Genomic DNA, 18863 nt, shown 5'->3' with positions numbered 1-18863 from the left:
ATGCAACGGTATTTGGGAGTCCTAGTCCAGGATTCTCTTCAGGTTAATTTACAGGTTGAGTTGGCAGTTAGGACGATGAATGCAATGTTGGCATTCATTTCAAGAGGACTTGATTATAAAAGAAGGGATATACTGCTGAGGCTTTATAAGGCTCTGGTCAGACCACATTTAGAATATTGTGAGCAATTTTGGGCCCCATGCCTCAGGAAGGGTGTACTAGATCTGGAACGGGCCCAGAGGAGGTTCATGAGAATGATCCCAGGAATGAGAGTTTTAACATAAGACGAACATTTGCGGATTCTGGGTCTACACTCAAAGGAGTTCAGAAGGATGAGGGGAGATCTAATGACACTTACAGAATATTGAAAGGCCTGGATAGAATCGAAGTTGGGGAGATGTTTCCATTGGTAGGAGAGACTAGGACCCGAGAGCATAGCCTTAGAGTAAAGGGAAGACCTAAGGTTTTGGAGTAGATCTGTATCTCGGGTTGTGGTGTTGAGGTTGGTTGGCTCGCCGAGCTGGTTTGTTGTTCCGCAGACGTTTCGTTACCGTGCTTGGTAACATCCTCAGTCACATCCTTGGTAAGGGAGATGAGGAGACCCTTTCGAAGGGAGATGAGGAGAAATTTCTTCAGACAGAGAGTGCTGAATCTATGGAATTTACTGGCAGAAACCTGTCAAGGCCAGCTCATTGAGCATACTTAAGACAGAGATGGATTGGTTCTTGATTGTTAAGGGGATCAAAGATTGTGCAGAGAAGGTGAGAGAATAGAGCTAAGAAACTCGATGGGCCAAATGGCCTAATTTCTGCTCCCAAATCTTATGGTCTTATGGACATAGGAGCAGAAGTAGGCCATTCAGTCCATTGAGTCGGCTCTACTATTAATTGAGATCATGGCTGATCTGATAATCCACAACTCCGGATTCCCTTACTGGTTAAAAATCTGTCTATCTCAGTCTTGAATGTACTTAATGACCCAGCCTGTACACCCTTCTGTGGTTAAGAATTCAACAGATTCATAACCCTCTGAGAGAAGAAATTCTCTCTCATCACTGTCTTAAATGTGCATTTCCTTTCTCTGAGATTATGTTGTCTGGTCCTAAACTCTCCCATAAGGAAGGGCAAGCCACATTCCTGCATCTACCCTTTCAGACTTCGAAGATTCTTCTATGTTTCTCTTAGGTCACCTCTCATTTTCCGATAATCCGATAACTACAGGCCCAATCTACTTAACCTCTCCTCATTGGATTACGCCTCCATACTTGTTACCAGCCTAGTGAACTTTTGTTGGACTGCCTCTAACGCCAATATTTCTTCCCTTGGATAAGGGGCCCAAAACTGCTCACAGAATTCCAGCTTTGGTCTGATTTGTGCCTTGTATTGCTTTAGCAAATCCACCACTGTGGCTTAGTGGTCAGCGCTGCTGCCTCACAGTGCCAGGAACCTGGATTCGATTCTACCCTCAGACAACTGTCGTGTGGAGTTTGCATGTACTCCCTGTGTCTGTGTGAGTTTCCTCTGGATGCCCCGATTTCTTCCCACAGTCCAAAGATGTGCAGGTTTGGTGGATTTGCCTTGGGGAGAGCAGAGTCACAGGGATGGGGTGGGTCTGGCTGGTATGCTCTTCAGACTCAATGGGCCAAATGGTCTGCTTCCATACTGTTGTGATTCTTATATCCTATTCCCTTTGAAATAAAGGCTACCGTTCCATGTACCTTCCTGACTGCCTGCTGAACGTGGATGCCAGCTTTCTGTGATTCACACATGAGGCCTCCTAAATCCTTCTGTTCGGTAGCTTGCTGCTGTCTTTCTCCACTGAAGTAGCATTCAGCTCCTCTGCTCTGCCTGCCAAAATGCAACACCTCTCATTTCCCCACATTATAATGTATCTGCCAATTTTTTGCCCATTCTCTTAACCTATATATATCACCCTGCAGACACACTTTGTCATTCTTACCACTTGCCTTTTCACCTAGTTTTGTGTCATCCACAAATTTGGCTGTAATACATTCACTTCCCTCATCCGAGTCATTAATATATATTGTAAATAACAGCGATTCCAGCACAGATCCCTATGGCACACCACTAGTTACAGATTGCCAGCCTGAAAATGCCCCCCTTTATCACAACTCATTAATAAGTAACTGCTCTAACCATGCTTGCAGCACCATTCTATTAAGTAGCCTAACATTTGGTACTTTATCAATAGAATACACAAGACAAACAACTACAGCAGGGTGCCAGTCTCCAGAGAGGATTACCGGATGCCTGAAAATCCAAATGTATTATATCCATTGCTTCCCTATATCTGTCCTGTATGTTACTTCCTCAAAGAATTCTAGTAATTTTTTTCTGAAGAAGGGTTGTGACCTGAAATTACAGCTTTCCTGTTCCTCTGATGCTGCCTGGCCTGCTCTGTTCCTTCAGCTCCATGCTGTGTTACCAAAGTCAAAGATTGTTGTCTTTCATTCATCAGGACTGACGTAAAAAAACCAAACCTGGAAAGGGAATATCAATTTATACAGCGTGTGAAGGGGCTGCTGATCTGTTGGGCCGTGGTCAGCATAAAGATACAGCAGGAACTGTTAACAGTCAATCTTAGCTGAAAAGAACTATGACCGAGCAGGTAGATTCTAATTTATTAGAGTATTGCCATGAAGAATGCAGAAGGAATTAGCAATCTCCATGACTTTCTCAGTGAAAATGGTGTAATATATGGTCACATTCCTTTCACCCACCAAGAACATGGTCCTCTTGCCTCAAGCACGTGCACTGTGAGCCTGACCAATGAACCTAAGTTGGATTCTAGTGAGATTCTTAGCATAGTTAGGGTTTGTTTTATTCACTCGTGGAATATGGGTTGCGCTGGCTGGCCAGCATTTATTGCCCATCCCTAGCTGTTCTTGAGCTAAGTGGCTTACTAAGTCATTTTGGAGGGTAGTTCAGAGTCAGCCACATTGCTGTGGGTATGGGGTCACGTATAGGCCAAACCAGGTAAAAATGGTAGATTTCCTTACCAGAAAGGACATTAGTGAACCAGATAGGTTTGTCTGATGATCAGAACGTTGTTTCAAGGTCATGAATAGATTCTTAGTTCAATTGTTTTTTGTTGAATTTAAATTCCGCCATCTGCTGTGGCAGAATTTGAACCCGGGTCCCTCAAATATTAGTTGAATCTCTAGATTAAGAGACTAGTAATAATACCACTGGGCCATCACCTCCCTTAAAGCAATGAGCGAATATTTTTCAATAACAGAATCATATCTAACATTGGGCATGGTGTTCTGAGCTTTGTCTGCACAGTCTGGTTATAGGATCAGCTTGCCACCCACTGTGAACAGGTCAAAGGGTCACCCTGTTCGATGCAATTGTTTGGACATACCACCACTGGCATCACAGTGGCACTAAAACTCCTATCGCATTACTCAGTTCTGAGTATATAGAAAAGAGAAAGGTGGTGTTTTAACCTGAGCGTCACCACACCTCAGGCAAGGGGCAGGGTCAAGGGGATGGAACCTTCATGGTAACCTCCGCTGCTATAGGAGCTGATTCTGTGCCATTGGGGCCACTCAATGTTCTAAACCAGCTAATTGAGCAATCCGACCCTCTGTTGAGCAAGGTGCTGAATCTGTGCTTACTTTTTAGAAGGTGTGAGATAAACTGCAGCAGTGTTATTGTGAATAGTTGGGGAGTCTAATGGTGTCACCTTTGAGTTGCTGGTCACCTGAATTAGAAGGTTACAGGACAAAGTTCCACGAAAAGAATTTGAGTACAAAGATTCAGGTCAGCACTCCCAGTGCGGTACTAACAGTTCACTGATTTGTGAGCAGATCGGTACAGAGGGAGAGCTGTATTGTCAAATAGTCAGTGCTGAGGGAGTGCCGCACTGTCAGAGGGTAAGTGCTGAGGGAGTGCGCCATTGTCAAAGGGTCAGTGCTGAGGGAGTGCCACACTGTCAGAGGGTCAGTGCTGAGGGAGCGCCGTGCTGTCGGAGGGTCAGTGCTGAGGGAGTACCACACTGTCAGTGTGTCAGTGCTGAGGGAGTGCTGCACTGTCAGAAGGTCAGTGCTGAGGGAGTGCCGCACTGTCAGAAGGCCAGTGCTGAGGCAGTGCCACACTGTCAGAGGGTCAGTGCTGAGGGAGTGCCGCACTGTCAGAAGGCCAGTGCTGAGGGAGTGCCGCACTGTCAGAGGGTCAGTTCTGAGGGAGTGCCGCACTGTCAGAGGGTCAGTGCTGAGGGAGCACTGCACTGTCAGACGGTCAGTACTGAGGGAGTGCCGCACTGTCGGAGGGTCAGTGCTGAGGGAGCACTGCACTGTCAGAGGGTCAGTGCTGAGGGAGTGCCGCACTGTCAGAGGATCAGTGCTGAGGGAGCACTGCACTGTTGCAGGGTCAGTGCTGAGGGAGCACTGCACTGTCAGAGGGTCAGTGCTGAGGGAGTGCCACACTGTCGGAAGACCAGTAAAAGGGGAATGCTACACAGTTGAAGATGAGGTTACTTGTTGATACTTTAATCAGTTGCTGTTCCAAGTGCACATAAAAATACCAAAGCACTATTTTGAAAGAAAGGGAAGAAATTATTTGAGATAACAAGGTGTTGAGCTGGATGAACACAGCAGGCCGAGCAGCATCAGAGGAGCAGGAAAGCTGACATTTCAGGTCTGAACCCTTCTTCAGGAATTGTTTGTGCTATATTCCTTGCAGTCCCTGGTGACCTAAATCCAGTCAGCATTGGCCTCAGGATCTGTTAGCAAGAGAGAGGGAGAAATTAGCCCACGGTTTTGTTTCAGGTTTCTTTTCTAGTGTGATTCCTGCAGTGGGGAATGTGTGAGCATAAAAAGAGCTATCAGTCTTGTTGACAGCACCAAGCCCTGTCAGTGTGGTTTCAGGGGAATCAGGGATCAGACAAGAAGCTGCCTAGGGCTGATATTACGGAGTTTGGAGCCAAGAATTTGAGGCAATTCTCACACGCTTCCCTGAACTGAATGTGTAATCATGGACCATGTAATAAATCAGCAGTGAAGAACCACCAGTCTCAGCAAATGCTTAATAATTCATCAGCTCAGGCCAGTAGTCAGATTACATCAGCAAAGTCCACAGGGCTGAGCACGTGGACTGGAATAACTAACTCAGCAAATTGATTTTAACAAACACTTTCTATTCTCTGCCACTACTCCCTGGAACAATCTATCAACTGCTGCCTCACGCAGTCGATCAGCTACCTTTTTGGATCTGCTCCCCTCATCCTGTTAATCAGCTGCCCGAGCCCACCTCCAATCTCACACATTTGATATATTCCCTTCTCTCTCTCACAAAATTCAACTGCTGCACCCCCTAACAGTCGATCAGCTTACCCTCCGCCCTCCACAGTCGATCAGCTTCCACACTGCCTTCCCTCACAGTTATTCAGCTTCTCCCCTCCTCCACAGTCAATCAGCTACCCCCTGCCTCCCCCACAGTTGATCCCTTCCCTCTTAACCCGAACAGTCGATCAGCTTCCCCCCGCCACCCACAGTTGATCAGCTTCCCCCTGCCACCCACAGTCGATCAGCTTCCCCCTGCCACCCACAGTCGATCAGCTTCCCCCTGCCACCCACAGTCGATCAGCTTCTCTTCTGCGCCTCTCCCTGACAGTTGATCAGCTGCCACTTCCACCCTCACAACATTGATCCCTTCCCCTACCCAGTCAATCAGCTCCAAAGGCATGAGCTGAGTTATCAATAATCTTTTCTTATGTCCAGGGCTTAAGTTCTTTTCCTGCCTCTATCTATCTGGAATGAGTTGCTGTAAATTCCCTGTAGATGCTTAAGCCTCATAGAGTGACTGAGCTGTCAAAAACAGCCAACCCCCCATTCTAGCTTTCACCGACACCACAATGTGGAGCAAGAGACCACCAGGTCCCTCTCCCCTCATCTATTTTGCCTTTGTGAGCACCTCTGTCTCTGTTCAAAACTGTGATGATGGGAGAATAGCGTGTGCTAGCTTTACAGTTAGTGAACACTCCCTGGATTCCAGCAATGGATTGATCTAGTTTGCTGTCTCTCCAGTCCGCCTCCTACTCTGTTTGACCTCAGAGTTGCTGGTTTTGCAAATGTTGCTCACTTTGTTTGGAGTTTGATTACAGATTGAGTTTACCTAGTGATTGGTGAGTTCCTCATCTGTGCTTTCGGTAACGTGTCTGAATTTTTAAAATATCCCACAGCAGGTCTCTCTGGGCAACAATCATTTGGTGGATTATCTACAAGACTTGTGTGCACAGATGGGTGTTTGAAAAGTTGGGCTCACTCAGTTCTGCTCTCTGATCACTAACACTGTCTTATTCTGCTCTATGTGTGAACGGGCTCTCTCTCTCTCTCTCTGCTTTGGGAGCTCTCATTAACTCCACGATGCAGTGCGTACATCAAGCCAAGGAAAGCAAAGGGTGATTGGTTCATGCTTGGACTCAGATGAAGTCACCTGCTCCATTGCAAAGCCAGCCAAAGTGTCATTTCACCCAGTGATTGAACTGAGAGGGCTACTGCAAGGTTGGCGGTGCTAATTCCAGGCTGTATAGGGTCGGCACATCCCAGGAGGGTTGAGAAACAGTGTGGGGGGTGTTCTCTGTATAACACTATGTGTGTGTGAGCGTGCGTGTGTGTGCGCGTGTGTGTGCGAGCACATGTGTACGTGTTTGGATTTGGATTGGGAAATCTCAGTTTCTGTGTGTGAGGGTAAGTGTTGAGAGAGATGGGAGGTGTAAAGCATGAGGGAGGGTGAACTGAGTGAGCAAAGTGGGTGAGTGAAGTGGATGTGTTTGAGTGTGAATGACTTGTGTGAGACCTTTAATCTGGGATCTTAGCTCTCTCAGAATGAATTTACAAAGGAATTGGAATTTGAGCTTTAACTTTAAAAGCTGGCCTATTAGTGAGGGAGACCCATCATAGCTGGAGTGTTTTGCTTGTGGCTCCTTGCTTTGAAATGTGGGGTATCAGCACCAGAACTGCTCCCCCCACCACCAGCAGGGTGAGACCCTCTTCTGGGAGGGAGTTACTCAAGGGAACAGTGTCAGTTTCTAGATTTCTAAGATGATTGCTCTCATTCTTCCACTCACAGCTGAGGCTCCCTGATTCTTGCTGGTGGTTGGGGACAATCCTGATGGGATAGTGACCCCCTGTCCTCTTGGATTACAGTAATACAAACTCCTCGGGTCGAGTTGATTTGTCTCCAGTCGGGACTGAGTGGAAGACCGAAAATGGCCACCTCAGCGATTCGAAGACAAATGAAGAACATTGTCCATAATTATTCAGATGCCGAGATCAAAGTGCGAGAAGCCACATCCAATGACCCCTGGGGCCCACCCAGCTCCCTTATGTCCAACATTGCAGACCTAACCTTTAACGTGGTGGCATTTTCCGAGATCATGGGCATGATTTGGAAGCGTTTGAATGATCATGGGAAGAATTGGAGACATGTCTACAAGGCACTGACCCTGCTAGATTATCTGATCAAGACTGGCTCAGAGAAGGTGTCTCAGCAATGTAAGGAGAACATCTTCACTGTGCAGACTCTGAAAGATTTTCAGTACGTTGACCGGGATGGGAAAGACCAAGGCATCAATGTGAGAGAGAAGGCCAAACAGTTGGTCGCTCTGCTGAAGGATGAAGAGCGTTTACGCCAGGATCGAGCTCATGCACTGAAAACTAAAGAGAGGATGTCCCAGGTGGCTACAGGAATGGGCAGTAGCCAGCAAACTACCTTTGGCCGAGGATCCAGTCATCCAAACCTGTCATCCTACAGTTATGGAGAGGATTTCAGAAAGTCCAGAGGTGGATCTCCTGTGTCTCTCAATGAATGTGAGTATAGCTACTGATCTCGCAGCTTCATGACAATTTGCCGTGGCTTCTATTGTCAGTTAAAGTTCTATTTTCTTGTCTCCTGTCAGTTATCACTCAGAGGGTCAGAATCAGAGGTTACGAGTTCAAACCAACACCAGAATAACTGTGCAGACTGAGGGGTTGCTGCATTGTCAGAGATTTTGACATTAACTCCCAAGTCCCACAAGTGAGTTAAGTAAAACACTGAGGCTCCGTTTGTCATCTTTGGATGTAAAAGGTCCCAAGGCACTATTCAAAGAAAATCAGGAGTGATCCCTCAGCACAGTATTGGCTGTAAAGGCCTTTGAGACATCCTTAGGTTGTGAAAACCTAGACAGATATTCAAATAGACGTGTACAAACAGATACTCCCTCACACATGCACACGCAAGTGCACACATATAAATGTGTATACAGGCAAACCGACGTATGCACAGACACAGATGCATAGGCTCACAGATGTACAGAGACACACTCCACTTCGTCACATTGGCTGATGGAATGACAGTCAAATGGTTTGTTACTTTGACTGTGGGCTGTAGAGAGAATATCTCCAGGATTTTGCACCCTGATTGCGTTCCCCTGACTCTTGCTGGGAAGTGTGCGTTGTGCCTGAGACAGAGTCCCTCCTTCTGTGATTGGATTGCCTGTGAACTTTGCTTGTCCACTGTCACGTTGACAGTGTCTCTTCGCAGCACAACATGGTACCACTGGAGATTGGGTAGGGGTTTTAGTGGGGATCCCCTTGAGCAGAGTACAGGATAAAGCCCTTCATCTGCTCAGATAGGCAGTCATGGTGTGATTCAGGATAGCCTCTGACAGAAAAGGACCCAGAAACTTCCTAAATTTTTGTGGTATCCAGAGAGCAGACAGGGTGGACAATTCCAAAAAGCTTGCTGTGTTGTAGGTATTACATGGATTATCTCGAGTTGTGTTGTATTGTGTGCGTCTCCTATTTCACTTCTCACATTGTAACTGTATCCACTGCATTCTTCGGCCTCTCCGTCTCCTCAATCAGCTGAACCCTTGTCCAGAATGAACTCACAAGCTTTTGGTATTGTATTCCTTCTTCAGGTGTTAGTGAGAGAGATGGTATCAGACACAGGATTTATAAGTAAAACATCAAAGTGTCACACCATTGATGAGGATGTACTAAACAAACCTAAGGTGCTGTTAAATCTTTAATCAGAAGGTTTTAATTGACTAATATGTATATGTAAATCCCCAAATTCCTTTGAAGCCACTGTCCTGAGAGAACTGAAGGTTTTATCAGTGTAAAGAAGAGGTGACATTTTAGATGTGAGGCCTTATTTAGAATCTGTTTGTGCTTTGGTTTGGAGTCAGATTGGTTTTACCTCTAAAGTAGGAATTTATAAAATGCCTCATTGACTGACTGTCTACAAATTGTGTGCTCTTTCAACAAAATAGGAGTATCTTCAAATACAGATTCACCCCATAGATTCACACGTGTGTGTTTATGTGTGTGTGTGTTTGTGTGAGTGAGTGTGTGTGTGAGAGTGTGTAGTGTGCTGGGGTCACCAGTAGTGTGACATGAACCCAAGGTCCCAGTTGAGGCTGTCCTCATGTGTACGAAACTTGGCTATCAGCCTCTGCTCAGTGACTCTGTGTTGTTGTGTATCCCAGAGTTCACCTTGGAGGATGTTTACCTGAAGATCCGAGGCCAAATGTCCTTGCCCGCTGAAGTGTTCTCCCATCGGGCGGGAACATCCCTGCCTGGCGATTGTTGCATGGTGCCCATTCATCCGTTGTCGTAGCTTCTGCATGGTTTCACCAATACATCATGCCTCCAGGCATCTTTGCCTGCAGCTTATGATATAGACAATGTTGGCCAAGTCTCATGGGTATCTGCCGTGTACACAGTGGGTGGTGTTCCTACATGTGATAGTAGTATCCATATCGATGATCTGACTTTTCTCGCAGAGGTTCCCGGTGGTATAGTGTGGTGGCCGATGTTGTCTGACCAAAAATGTCACCTCTTCTTTACACCGATAAAACCTTTAGTTCTCTCAGGACAGTGACTTCAAAGGAATTTGGGGATTTACATATACATATTAGTCAATTAAAACCTTCTGATTAAATTTTTAACAGCATCTTAGGTTTGTTTAGTACATCCTCATCAATAGTGTGACCCTTTTGATGTTTTACTTATAAATTCTGTGTCTGATACTACCTCTCTCACTAACTCCCGAAGAAGGAGAAAGACTCCGAAATCTTGTGATTTCAAATAAATCTGTTGGGCTATAACGGGTGTTGTGTGATTTCTGACCTTGTCCACCCCAGTCCAACATCGGCACCTCCGTATCAGAATGAAACTCACCCCATCAATTCCCTTTCTAAATCCTGTGGTGCTGCACATTAAATTAACAGGAACAAATGGTTCATCCTGGCACTGATTCTCAGAGATGCTGTGAGTGCTGACATAACCCGCAGCTGGACGAGGCTCCTGCTACACTTTAGAAACAATAGGGCACTTGGGGTCGATGGGCTCCTGAGGACTCAGCTTCCCTTCCCTGGCAGATTGATGCCTCTGTTTAGCTTCACTGGAACCAATGGGCTGAGAACTCAGGGATTACCTGCCCCTATTGTAGGGGAGAGCCATATGTTGTAATCCAAGGATCTCCGCAGATGAGGGCACAGGCAGTTTAGTTGATTGGGGGATCACACTGCGTTAAAGATTGATTCACAAGTTCAAATTTGAATTGTTTATATAAAGGAGAATGATTGTATTCAACTCAAGTCAATCCTGGGGGTGTCAGTGATACCAAGAGCCAGGCAGAAGATTGACCCCAAGAATTGAATAACTTTGATGTAATGTGGATCTTCCTAATGGGTCGTGGGCTGTAGGATTTGGAATGAAAGTTTACGTGGGCAGCAGTTGAATTAATGGTGATCGATTACGTCAAACAGGGGAAAAATGCTATTTTAATTCAGATACCCCTCGAATCAGTAAGAGTCTAGGATGCTGTGATTATGTTTTCCTTTATCTGTGGAATGATACTTAAATGCCCTTGGAAAGGTGGTGTAGAGTTGCCACCTTGAACCACTGCAGTCTATGTAGTGTTAGCACATCCGTGGTACTGTTAGGAAGTTCCAGGATTTTGACCTGGCAATGGTGAAGGAACGACGATTTAGTCCTCCGTCAAAATGGTGAGTGACTCGAGGAGGAGCACAAGTTTGTTTGTCCCTACATCTGCTACCTTCGTCCTTCTAAATAGTAGACGTCATGGATTTCCTATCGAAGAGTTGCTAAAGTGTATCTTACATTGGTACACCCTGCTGCCACTGCACCCATACAATGGAGGGGCGTGGGTAATACGTTGGTAGATGAGAATGGAGCTGCTTTGTCCTGAGTAGTATCAAGCTTCTTCAGCATTGTTGAAGCTACAGGGAATAAAATTGAAATTAGTGCAATGTTTATTGTTCCGTGCCTGTGACCTCAGTTGGTTTCTTCAATGTACACAGTGATGGAGCAATACGGTCAGGCTCCAAGACAGCACGGAGCTTTCACAATCCTCCGAGAGGGGTCACTGGCTAAGATCGGAGTGAACTTCAGTTCTCTGATCACTGCATGGGATTCTATGGCTTTTGCCAATATTTCTTTAACACAATTCCAACTTTTTGCAGGAAGTTAGGGCCAAAAGATCAGGGCCATTTTGGTTCACCATTCTGATAGACGCGTGATACAATGAGAAAACAAGACTCACTTGCATTTCTATAGTGCCTGCCACTACCTCAAAACATCCTAAAGAACTTTACAGTCAAAGTTAAAGTACTTTCGAAGCTTGGGAACTGCTGTACTAATAGAAATACAGTAGCCAATTTACACACAGCAAGGTCCCACAAACCACTATATAATAATGACCAGGGAGGTTTTGAAATATTGGTTGAAGGATAAGAATTGGCCAGGCCACTTGAGGGACCTGCCCTACTGTAACCTGAATAGTGTCCCAGATTCCCCCTGAGAAAGAGGTTCGTCTTCAACATCTGACAGACAGTATCTTGACAACACAGCACTGATTGTTTCATACAGAATTTGGGCTCCAGTGCAAATCACAAAGTGAACACAGATTGAGATTGTTCTTCACTGATAGTTTAATGTCCATATTGCAGCAATGCAGCACTCATGTGACATTCTGTATCCCGGGGCTTGAATTGCTGGGCACTGAGTGCAAAGGGCATTCAGTACAATGACCACAATACCATTTCACAATCAATGCTGGCACCATTCCTCTTCATTTCTTTTTGTCTCGATTTTGTACAGATGGACCTTAATGGAAAATTGGAGCAAAGGTTTGGGTTTTTACAGCACTGATCATATTGTCTCAAAGTCCCAAATCTTTGTGATTCTTGGAAAATTGAAGATTCGTTATTAAGACTTGCACTGGGAAATGTGTTTCTTTGATAGCATGACACTCACTCAATACTGACCTCCAACAGTTCAGGGTTTTTTTAAATACTGACCTCTGACAGTGTGACACGCCCTCAATATTGTCCTTTAACAGTGTGATACACCCTCAATACTGATCTCTGACAGTATGACTGGACAATGCTGTTCTCTCAGCAATTACCTACCATCAGTATGTTCCTGCCTCAGTCTTGACCATTGAACAATGTGTTTCCCTGACCACATGCCTTCTAACAGGACAGCGCTCAATCAGTACTGACCCTCTGAGAGTACACTGTTCTTCAATACTGAGACTGTCTGTACTTTTTCTGTACTCACCCTTTGATAATGCAAGACTCTCTCAGTACTGACCCTCCAACAGTGCAGCACTCCCTCAGCACTGTCTCTCCAACAGTGCAGCAATCCGTCAGCACTGACTCTCCGACAGTGTAGTGCTCCCTCTGTACAGACCCTCTGATAATGCAGCACTCCCTCGGCACTGACCCTTCAACAGTGCAGCCCTACATCAGCATTGACCCACCAAGGTGCGGCAATCCCTCAGCACTGACCCTCTGCCAGTGCAGCACTCCCTCGGTACTGACCCTCTGACAGTGCAATGCTCCCTCAGTATTGAACGATTAACAGTGCAAAGCAATCTCAATACTGATCCTCCGACGGTGTGACACCCCCTCAGTACTGACTCTCCAACAGTGTAGCATTCCCTCAGTACTGACCCTCCGATGGTGCGACACCCCCTCAGTACTGACTGTCCAATAGTGTAGCGCTCCCTCTGTACTGACCCTCCGACCGTGCAGCACTCCCTCGTGCTGACCCTCCAACAATGTAGCACTCCCTCAGCACTAACCCACTGATAGTGTTGCCCTATCTCAGCACTGACTGTCCAACCGTGCTGTCCTATCTCAGCACTGATCCTCCAATAGTGTAGCCTTACCTCAGCACTGACCCTCTGACAGTGCACCACTCCCACAGTACTGATCCTCTGACAGTATAGCACTCCCTCAGTGCTGACCCTCTGACAGTGCGGCACTCCCTCAGTGCTGATCCTCTGACAGTGTGGCACTCCCTCAGCACTGACCCTCTGACAGTGCGGCACTCCCTCAGCACTGACCCTCTGACAGTGCGGCACTCCCTCAGTGCTGATCCTCTGACAGTGTGGCACTCCCTCAGTATTGACCCTCTGACAGTATAGCACTCCCTCAGTGCTGATCCTCTGACAGTGCAGCACTCCCTCAGTGCTGACCCTCTGACAGTGCAGCACTCCCTCAGCACTGACCCTCTGACAGTGCAGCACTCCCTCAGTGCTGATCCTCTGACAGTGTGGCACTCCCTCAGCACTGACCCTCTGACAGTGCAGCACTCCCTCAGTGCTGATCCTCTGACAGTGTGGCACTCCCTCAGCACTGACCCTCTGACAGTGCGGCACTCCCTCAGCACTGACCCTCTGACAGTGCGGCACTCCCTCAGTGCTGATCCTCTGACAGTGTGGCACTCCCTCAGTATTGACCCTCTGACAGTATAGCACTCCCTCAGCACTGATCCTCTGACAGTATAGCACTCCCTCAGTGCTGACCCTCTGACAGTGCAGCACTCCCTCAGCACTGACCCTCTGACAGTGCGGCACTCCCTCAGCACTGACCCTCTGACAGTGCGGCACTCCCTCAGTGCTGATCCTCTGACAGTGTGGCACTCCCTCAGTATTGACCCTCTGACAGTATAGCACTCCCTCAGTGCTGACCCTCTGACAGTGTGGCACTCCCTCAGTGCTGACCCTCTGACAGTGCGGCACTCCCTCAGTGCTGATCCTCTGACAGTGTGGCACTCCCTCAGCACTGACCCTCTGACAGTGCGGCACTCCCTCAGTGCTGATCCTCTGACAGTGTGGCACTCCCTCAGCACTGACCCTTTGACAGTGCGGTACTCCCTCAGCACTGACCCTCTGACAATGTAGCACTCCCTCAGCACTAGCTCACTGACATTGCAGCCCTACCTCAGCACTGCCCACTAACCGTTTAGCACTATCTCAACACTGACCCTCTGACAGTGCAGTCCTTTCGCAGCATTGACCCTCCGACAGTGCAGCGCACCCTCACTAATAAACTCTCCAACAGTGCAGTGCTCCCTCAATACTAACCCTCCAACAGTGCAGTGCTACCTCGGTACTGACCCCCTGACAGTGCAGCGTTCCCTGATTACAGAGCCTCCGACAGTGCAGCCTTAACTCAGCACTGATCCTGTGACAGTGCAGCCCTTCCTCAGTACTGGCCCTCTGATGCTGCGGCATCCCCCCAGCTCTGACCCTCTGACAGTGTGGCAGTACCTCAGTAATGACCCTCCAACAATGCGGCATTCTGTCAGCACTGTCCCTCCTACAGTGCAGCACTCCCTCAGTACTAACCGTCCAAGTGCAGCACACCCTCAGCACTGACCATCCAACAATGCAACCGACCTCAGCACTGCCCATCTGACAGTGTACAACTCCCTCAGCACTGACCCTCCGACAGTGCGGCGCTCCCTCAGCACTGACCCACTGACAGTGCAGCACTCCCTCAGCACTGACCCTCTGACAGTGCGGCGCTCCCTCAGCACTGACCCACTGACAGTGTGGCACTCCCTCAGCACTGACCCACTGACAGTGTGGCATTCCCTCAGCACTGACCCACTGACAGTGTGGCACTCCCTCAGCACTGACCCACTGACAGTGTGGCATTCCCTCAGCACTGACCCACTGACAGTGTGGCACTCCCTCAGCACTGACCCACTGACAGTGTGGCACTCCCTCAGCACTGACCCACTGACAGTGCGGCACTCCTTCAGCACTGATCCACTGACAGTGCGGCACTCCCTCAGCACTGACCCTCTGACAGTGCGGCACTCCCTCAGCACTGACCCTCTGTCAGTGCGGCACTCCCTCAGCACTGACCCTCTGTCAGTGCGGCACTCCCTCAGCACTGATCCTCTGACAGTGCGGCACTCCCTCAGCACTGATCCTCTGACAGTGCGGCACTCCCTCAGTACTGATCCTCTGACAGTGTGGCACTTCCTCAGCACTGACCCTCTGACAGTGCGGCACTCCCTCAGCACTTACCCTCTGACAGTGCGGCACTCCCTCAGCACTGACCCTCCGACAGTGTGGCACTTCCTCAGCACTGACCCTCTGTCAGTGCAGCACTCCCTCAGCACTGACCCTCTGACAGTGCGGCACTCCCTCAGCACTGATCCTCTGACAGTGCGGCACTCCCTCAGCACTGACCCTCTGTCAGTGCGGCACTCCCTCAGCACTGACCCTCTGACAGTGCGGCACTCCCTCAGCACTGATCCTCTGACAGTGCGGCACTCCCTCAGCACTGACCCTCTGTCAGTGCGGCACTCCCTCAGCACTGATCCTCTGACAGTGCGGCACTCCCTCAGCACTGATCCTCTGACAGTGCGGCACTCCCTCAGTACTGACCCTCTGACAGTGTGGCACTTCCTCAGCACTGACCCTCTGACAGTACAGCGCTCCCTCAGTACTGATCCTCTGACAGTGCGGCACTCCCTCAGCACTGATCCTCTGACAGTGCGGCACTCCCTCAGTACTGATCCTCTGACAGTGTGGCACTTCCTCAGCACTGACCCTCTGACAGTGCGGCACTCCCTCAGCACTTACCCTCTGACAGTGCGGCACTCCCTCAGCACTTACCCTCTGACAGTGCGGCACTCCCTCAGCACTTACCCTCTGACAGTGCGGCACTCCCTCAGTACTGACTTTGCAGCGCTGCTTCAGCACTGACTCTCCAATAGTGCAGCAATCCCTCAGCATTGACCATCTGACAGTGCGACACTCGCACAGCACTTCCTCAGCACTGAATCTCCAACAGTTCCGCAGTCCCTCAGCACTGACTCTCAGTCAATGCAGCGCTCCCCCAGTACTGACCCTCTGACAGTGCAGCACTCCATCAGCACTGACCCTCCGACAGTACGGCGCACCCTCAGCACTGTCTCTCCAACAGTGTGGCAATCCTTCAGCACCGACCCTCTGATGGTGCAGCCCTCCCTCAGTACTGACTCTCTGACGATGCAGCGTTCCCTCGGCACTGACCCTCTGACAATACAGGACTTGCTCAGCACTGAATCACCAACAGTGCAGCACTCCCTCAGCACTGACTCTCCGACAGTGCAGCATTCCCACAGCACTGACTCTCCGACAGTGCAGCATTCCCTCAGCACTGACTCTCCGACAGTGCAGCACTCCCTCAGCACTGACTCTCCGACAATGCAGCATTCCCTCAGCACTGACCCTCCGACAATGCAGCATTCCCTCAGCACTGACTGTCCGACAATGCAGCGCTCCCTCAGCACTGACTCTCCGACAGTGCAGCATTCCCTCAGCACTGACTGTCCGACAATGCAGCATTCCCTCAGTACTGGCCCTCCCACAGTGCAGTGCTACTTCAGTCCTGGCCCTCTGACAGTGTAGCGTTTCTTCAGTACTGGCCCTCCAACAGTGCAGTGCTCCCTCAGTACTGACTCTCTGACAATGTAGCACTCCCTCAGCACTAGCTCACTGACATTGCAGCCCTACCTCAGCACTGCCCACTAACCGTTTAGCACTATCTCAACACTGACCCTCTGACAGTGCAGTCCTTTCTCAGCATTGACCCTCTGACAGTGCAGCGCTCCCTCACTAATAAACCCTCCAACAGTGCAGTGCTCCCTCAATACTAACCCTCCAACAGTGCAGTGCCACCTCAGTACTGACCCCCTGACAGTGCAGCGTTCCCTGATTACAGAGCCTCCGACAGTGCAGCCTTAACTCAGCACTGATCCTGTGACAGTGCAGCCCTTCCTCAGTACTGGCCCTCTGATGCTGCGGCATCCCCCCAGCTCTGACGCTCTGACAGTGTGACGGTACCTCAGTAGTGACCCTCCAACAATGCGGCATTCTGTCAGCACTCCCTCAGTACTAACCGTCCAACAGTGCAGTGCACCCTCAGTACTGACCCTCTGACAGTGCAGCGCCTCCTCAGTCCTGACCCTCCAACAGTGCAGCCCTTCCTCAGTACTGACCCTCCGACAGTGCAGCGCTCCCTCAGTCCTGACCCTTCGACAGTGCAGCGCTCCCTCAGTACTGACCCTCCGACAGTGCAGCGCTCCCTCAGTCCTGACCCTTCGACAGTGCAGCGCTCCCTCAGTACTGACCCTCCGACAGTTTGGCGCTCCCTTAGTCCTGACCGCTTGACATTGCGGTGCTCCCTCAGCACGTTGCGTGCATTTTAGGTCATGGCAGAAGCTTGATTGTTCCATAGCAGTTTTTTCATCACTGCCTGCCTTTCGCCCTTGTTGGAATTTATCCGTCCTGACCTGGAACATCTTGTAGTTAAAGCCCCACCCTTTGTGCTGCTACAATTTTGCTGTTTGTCTTTAGTTCCATTTTGCCTTTGGTTATTCCTATCTAATCCCACTGAAGCTGTCCCTTTCCCACGTTTAGAGTTGTATGTTCAATGATTCATCGTGCTTTTCCATTACTAATCTAAACATCATGCTATAGTGAATACTCTTTCCCAATGTTTTCTGCACCGACCCACTACCCATCTCAGTTCATAAAGTCACAGAGTATAGAGCACGGAAACAGACCTTTCAGTCCAACCCATCCGTGCTGATCGTCATCCCAATGAGACCTGGTCCCATTTACCAACATTTGGCCCATATTCCTCTAAACCCTTCATAATCCCATCCAGATGCCTTTTAAATGGTGTAATTATATCAGCCTCCACCACTTCCTCTGGCAGCTCATTCCATTGTCACACCACCCTTTGCATGAAAAAGTTGTTGCTCAGATCCCTTCTAAATCTTTCCCCTCTCACCTTAAACGTATGCCTTCTAGTTTTGGACTTCCCCATCCTAGATCTTGGCTATTCATCCGATCCATGCCCCTCTTGACTTTATAAACCTCAAGAACGTTGCCCCTCAGCCTCCAACACCTCCAGAGAAAATAGGCCTAGCCTATTCAGCCTTTCCCTATAGCTCAAACCTTCCAGTCCCAACGACATTCTTGTAAATTGTTTCTCCACCCTCTCAAGTTTACAGCATCTTTCCTATAGAGGTACGACCAAAATTGTATGCAGTATTCAAAAAGTGACCTCACCAATATCCTGTACAATCGCAATGTGACATCCCTATGCCTATACTCAGAGTTTTGACCAATGAAGCAAGAGTGTCAAACACATTCTCCACCGCCCTGTCCACCTGCTTTCAAGCAACTATGTGCCTGCACCCCAGCTCTTTTTGTTTGGCAACACTCCCCCAGGACCCTACCATAAACTGTATAAATCCTGCCCTGATTTATAGGTGCGGTGCTCCCTCAGTTCTAGTCTCAATTCTAGTTGCTGGACTGAATCCCACCTTTACCCCAAAACCCACAGTCTCTCCTTGAACCCCCCCCCCACCGTCACTCCTCATGAACCCCACTTTCCCACCTGTATCCACTCACGCAGTCTCTACCCTGAACATAGCACAGACTTTCTACCCCAATCTTGCCCAACCTGGAACTCCTTCTGTCCCAACTACCCCCACTCCCAACCCCCCCACCGCCAAACTCCCATGGAG

At 48.8% G+C, this 18863-nt stretch overlaps 1 protein-coding gene across 6 annotated transcripts in view; it reads left to right on the top strand.

Annotated features, from left to right (window-relative positions):
* LOC125463691 (epsin-2-like) overlaps positions 1-18863 on the top strand; it is an 80913-nt gene that overhangs the window by 29769 nt on the left and 32281 nt on the right. For 2 of the 6 annotated variants that reach the window (XM_048555270.2, XM_048555268.2), the window contains exon 2: positions 7170-7832. In XM_048555270.2, the coding sequence (XP_048411227.1) occupies positions 7170-7832 (663 nt within the window). Of the gene's footprint in view, positions 1-3839; positions 3897-6123; positions 6146-6278; positions 6525-7092; positions 7833-18863 lie in introns of those variants that run through there. The other 4 variants (XM_048555273.2, XM_048555274.2, XM_048555272.2 and 1 more) reach the window with 4 other exon arrangements.

The sequence above is a fragment of the Stegostoma tigrinum genome, chromosome 22 (assembly GCF_030684315.1).
Source record: "Stegostoma tigrinum isolate sSteTig4 chromosome 22, sSteTig4.hap1, whole genome shotgun sequence".
NCBI classification, from domain to species: domain Eukaryota; kingdom Metazoa; phylum Chordata; class Chondrichthyes; order Orectolobiformes; family Stegostomatidae; genus Stegostoma; species Stegostoma tigrinum.
This window is presented reverse-complemented; position numbering and strand designations above follow the sequence as displayed.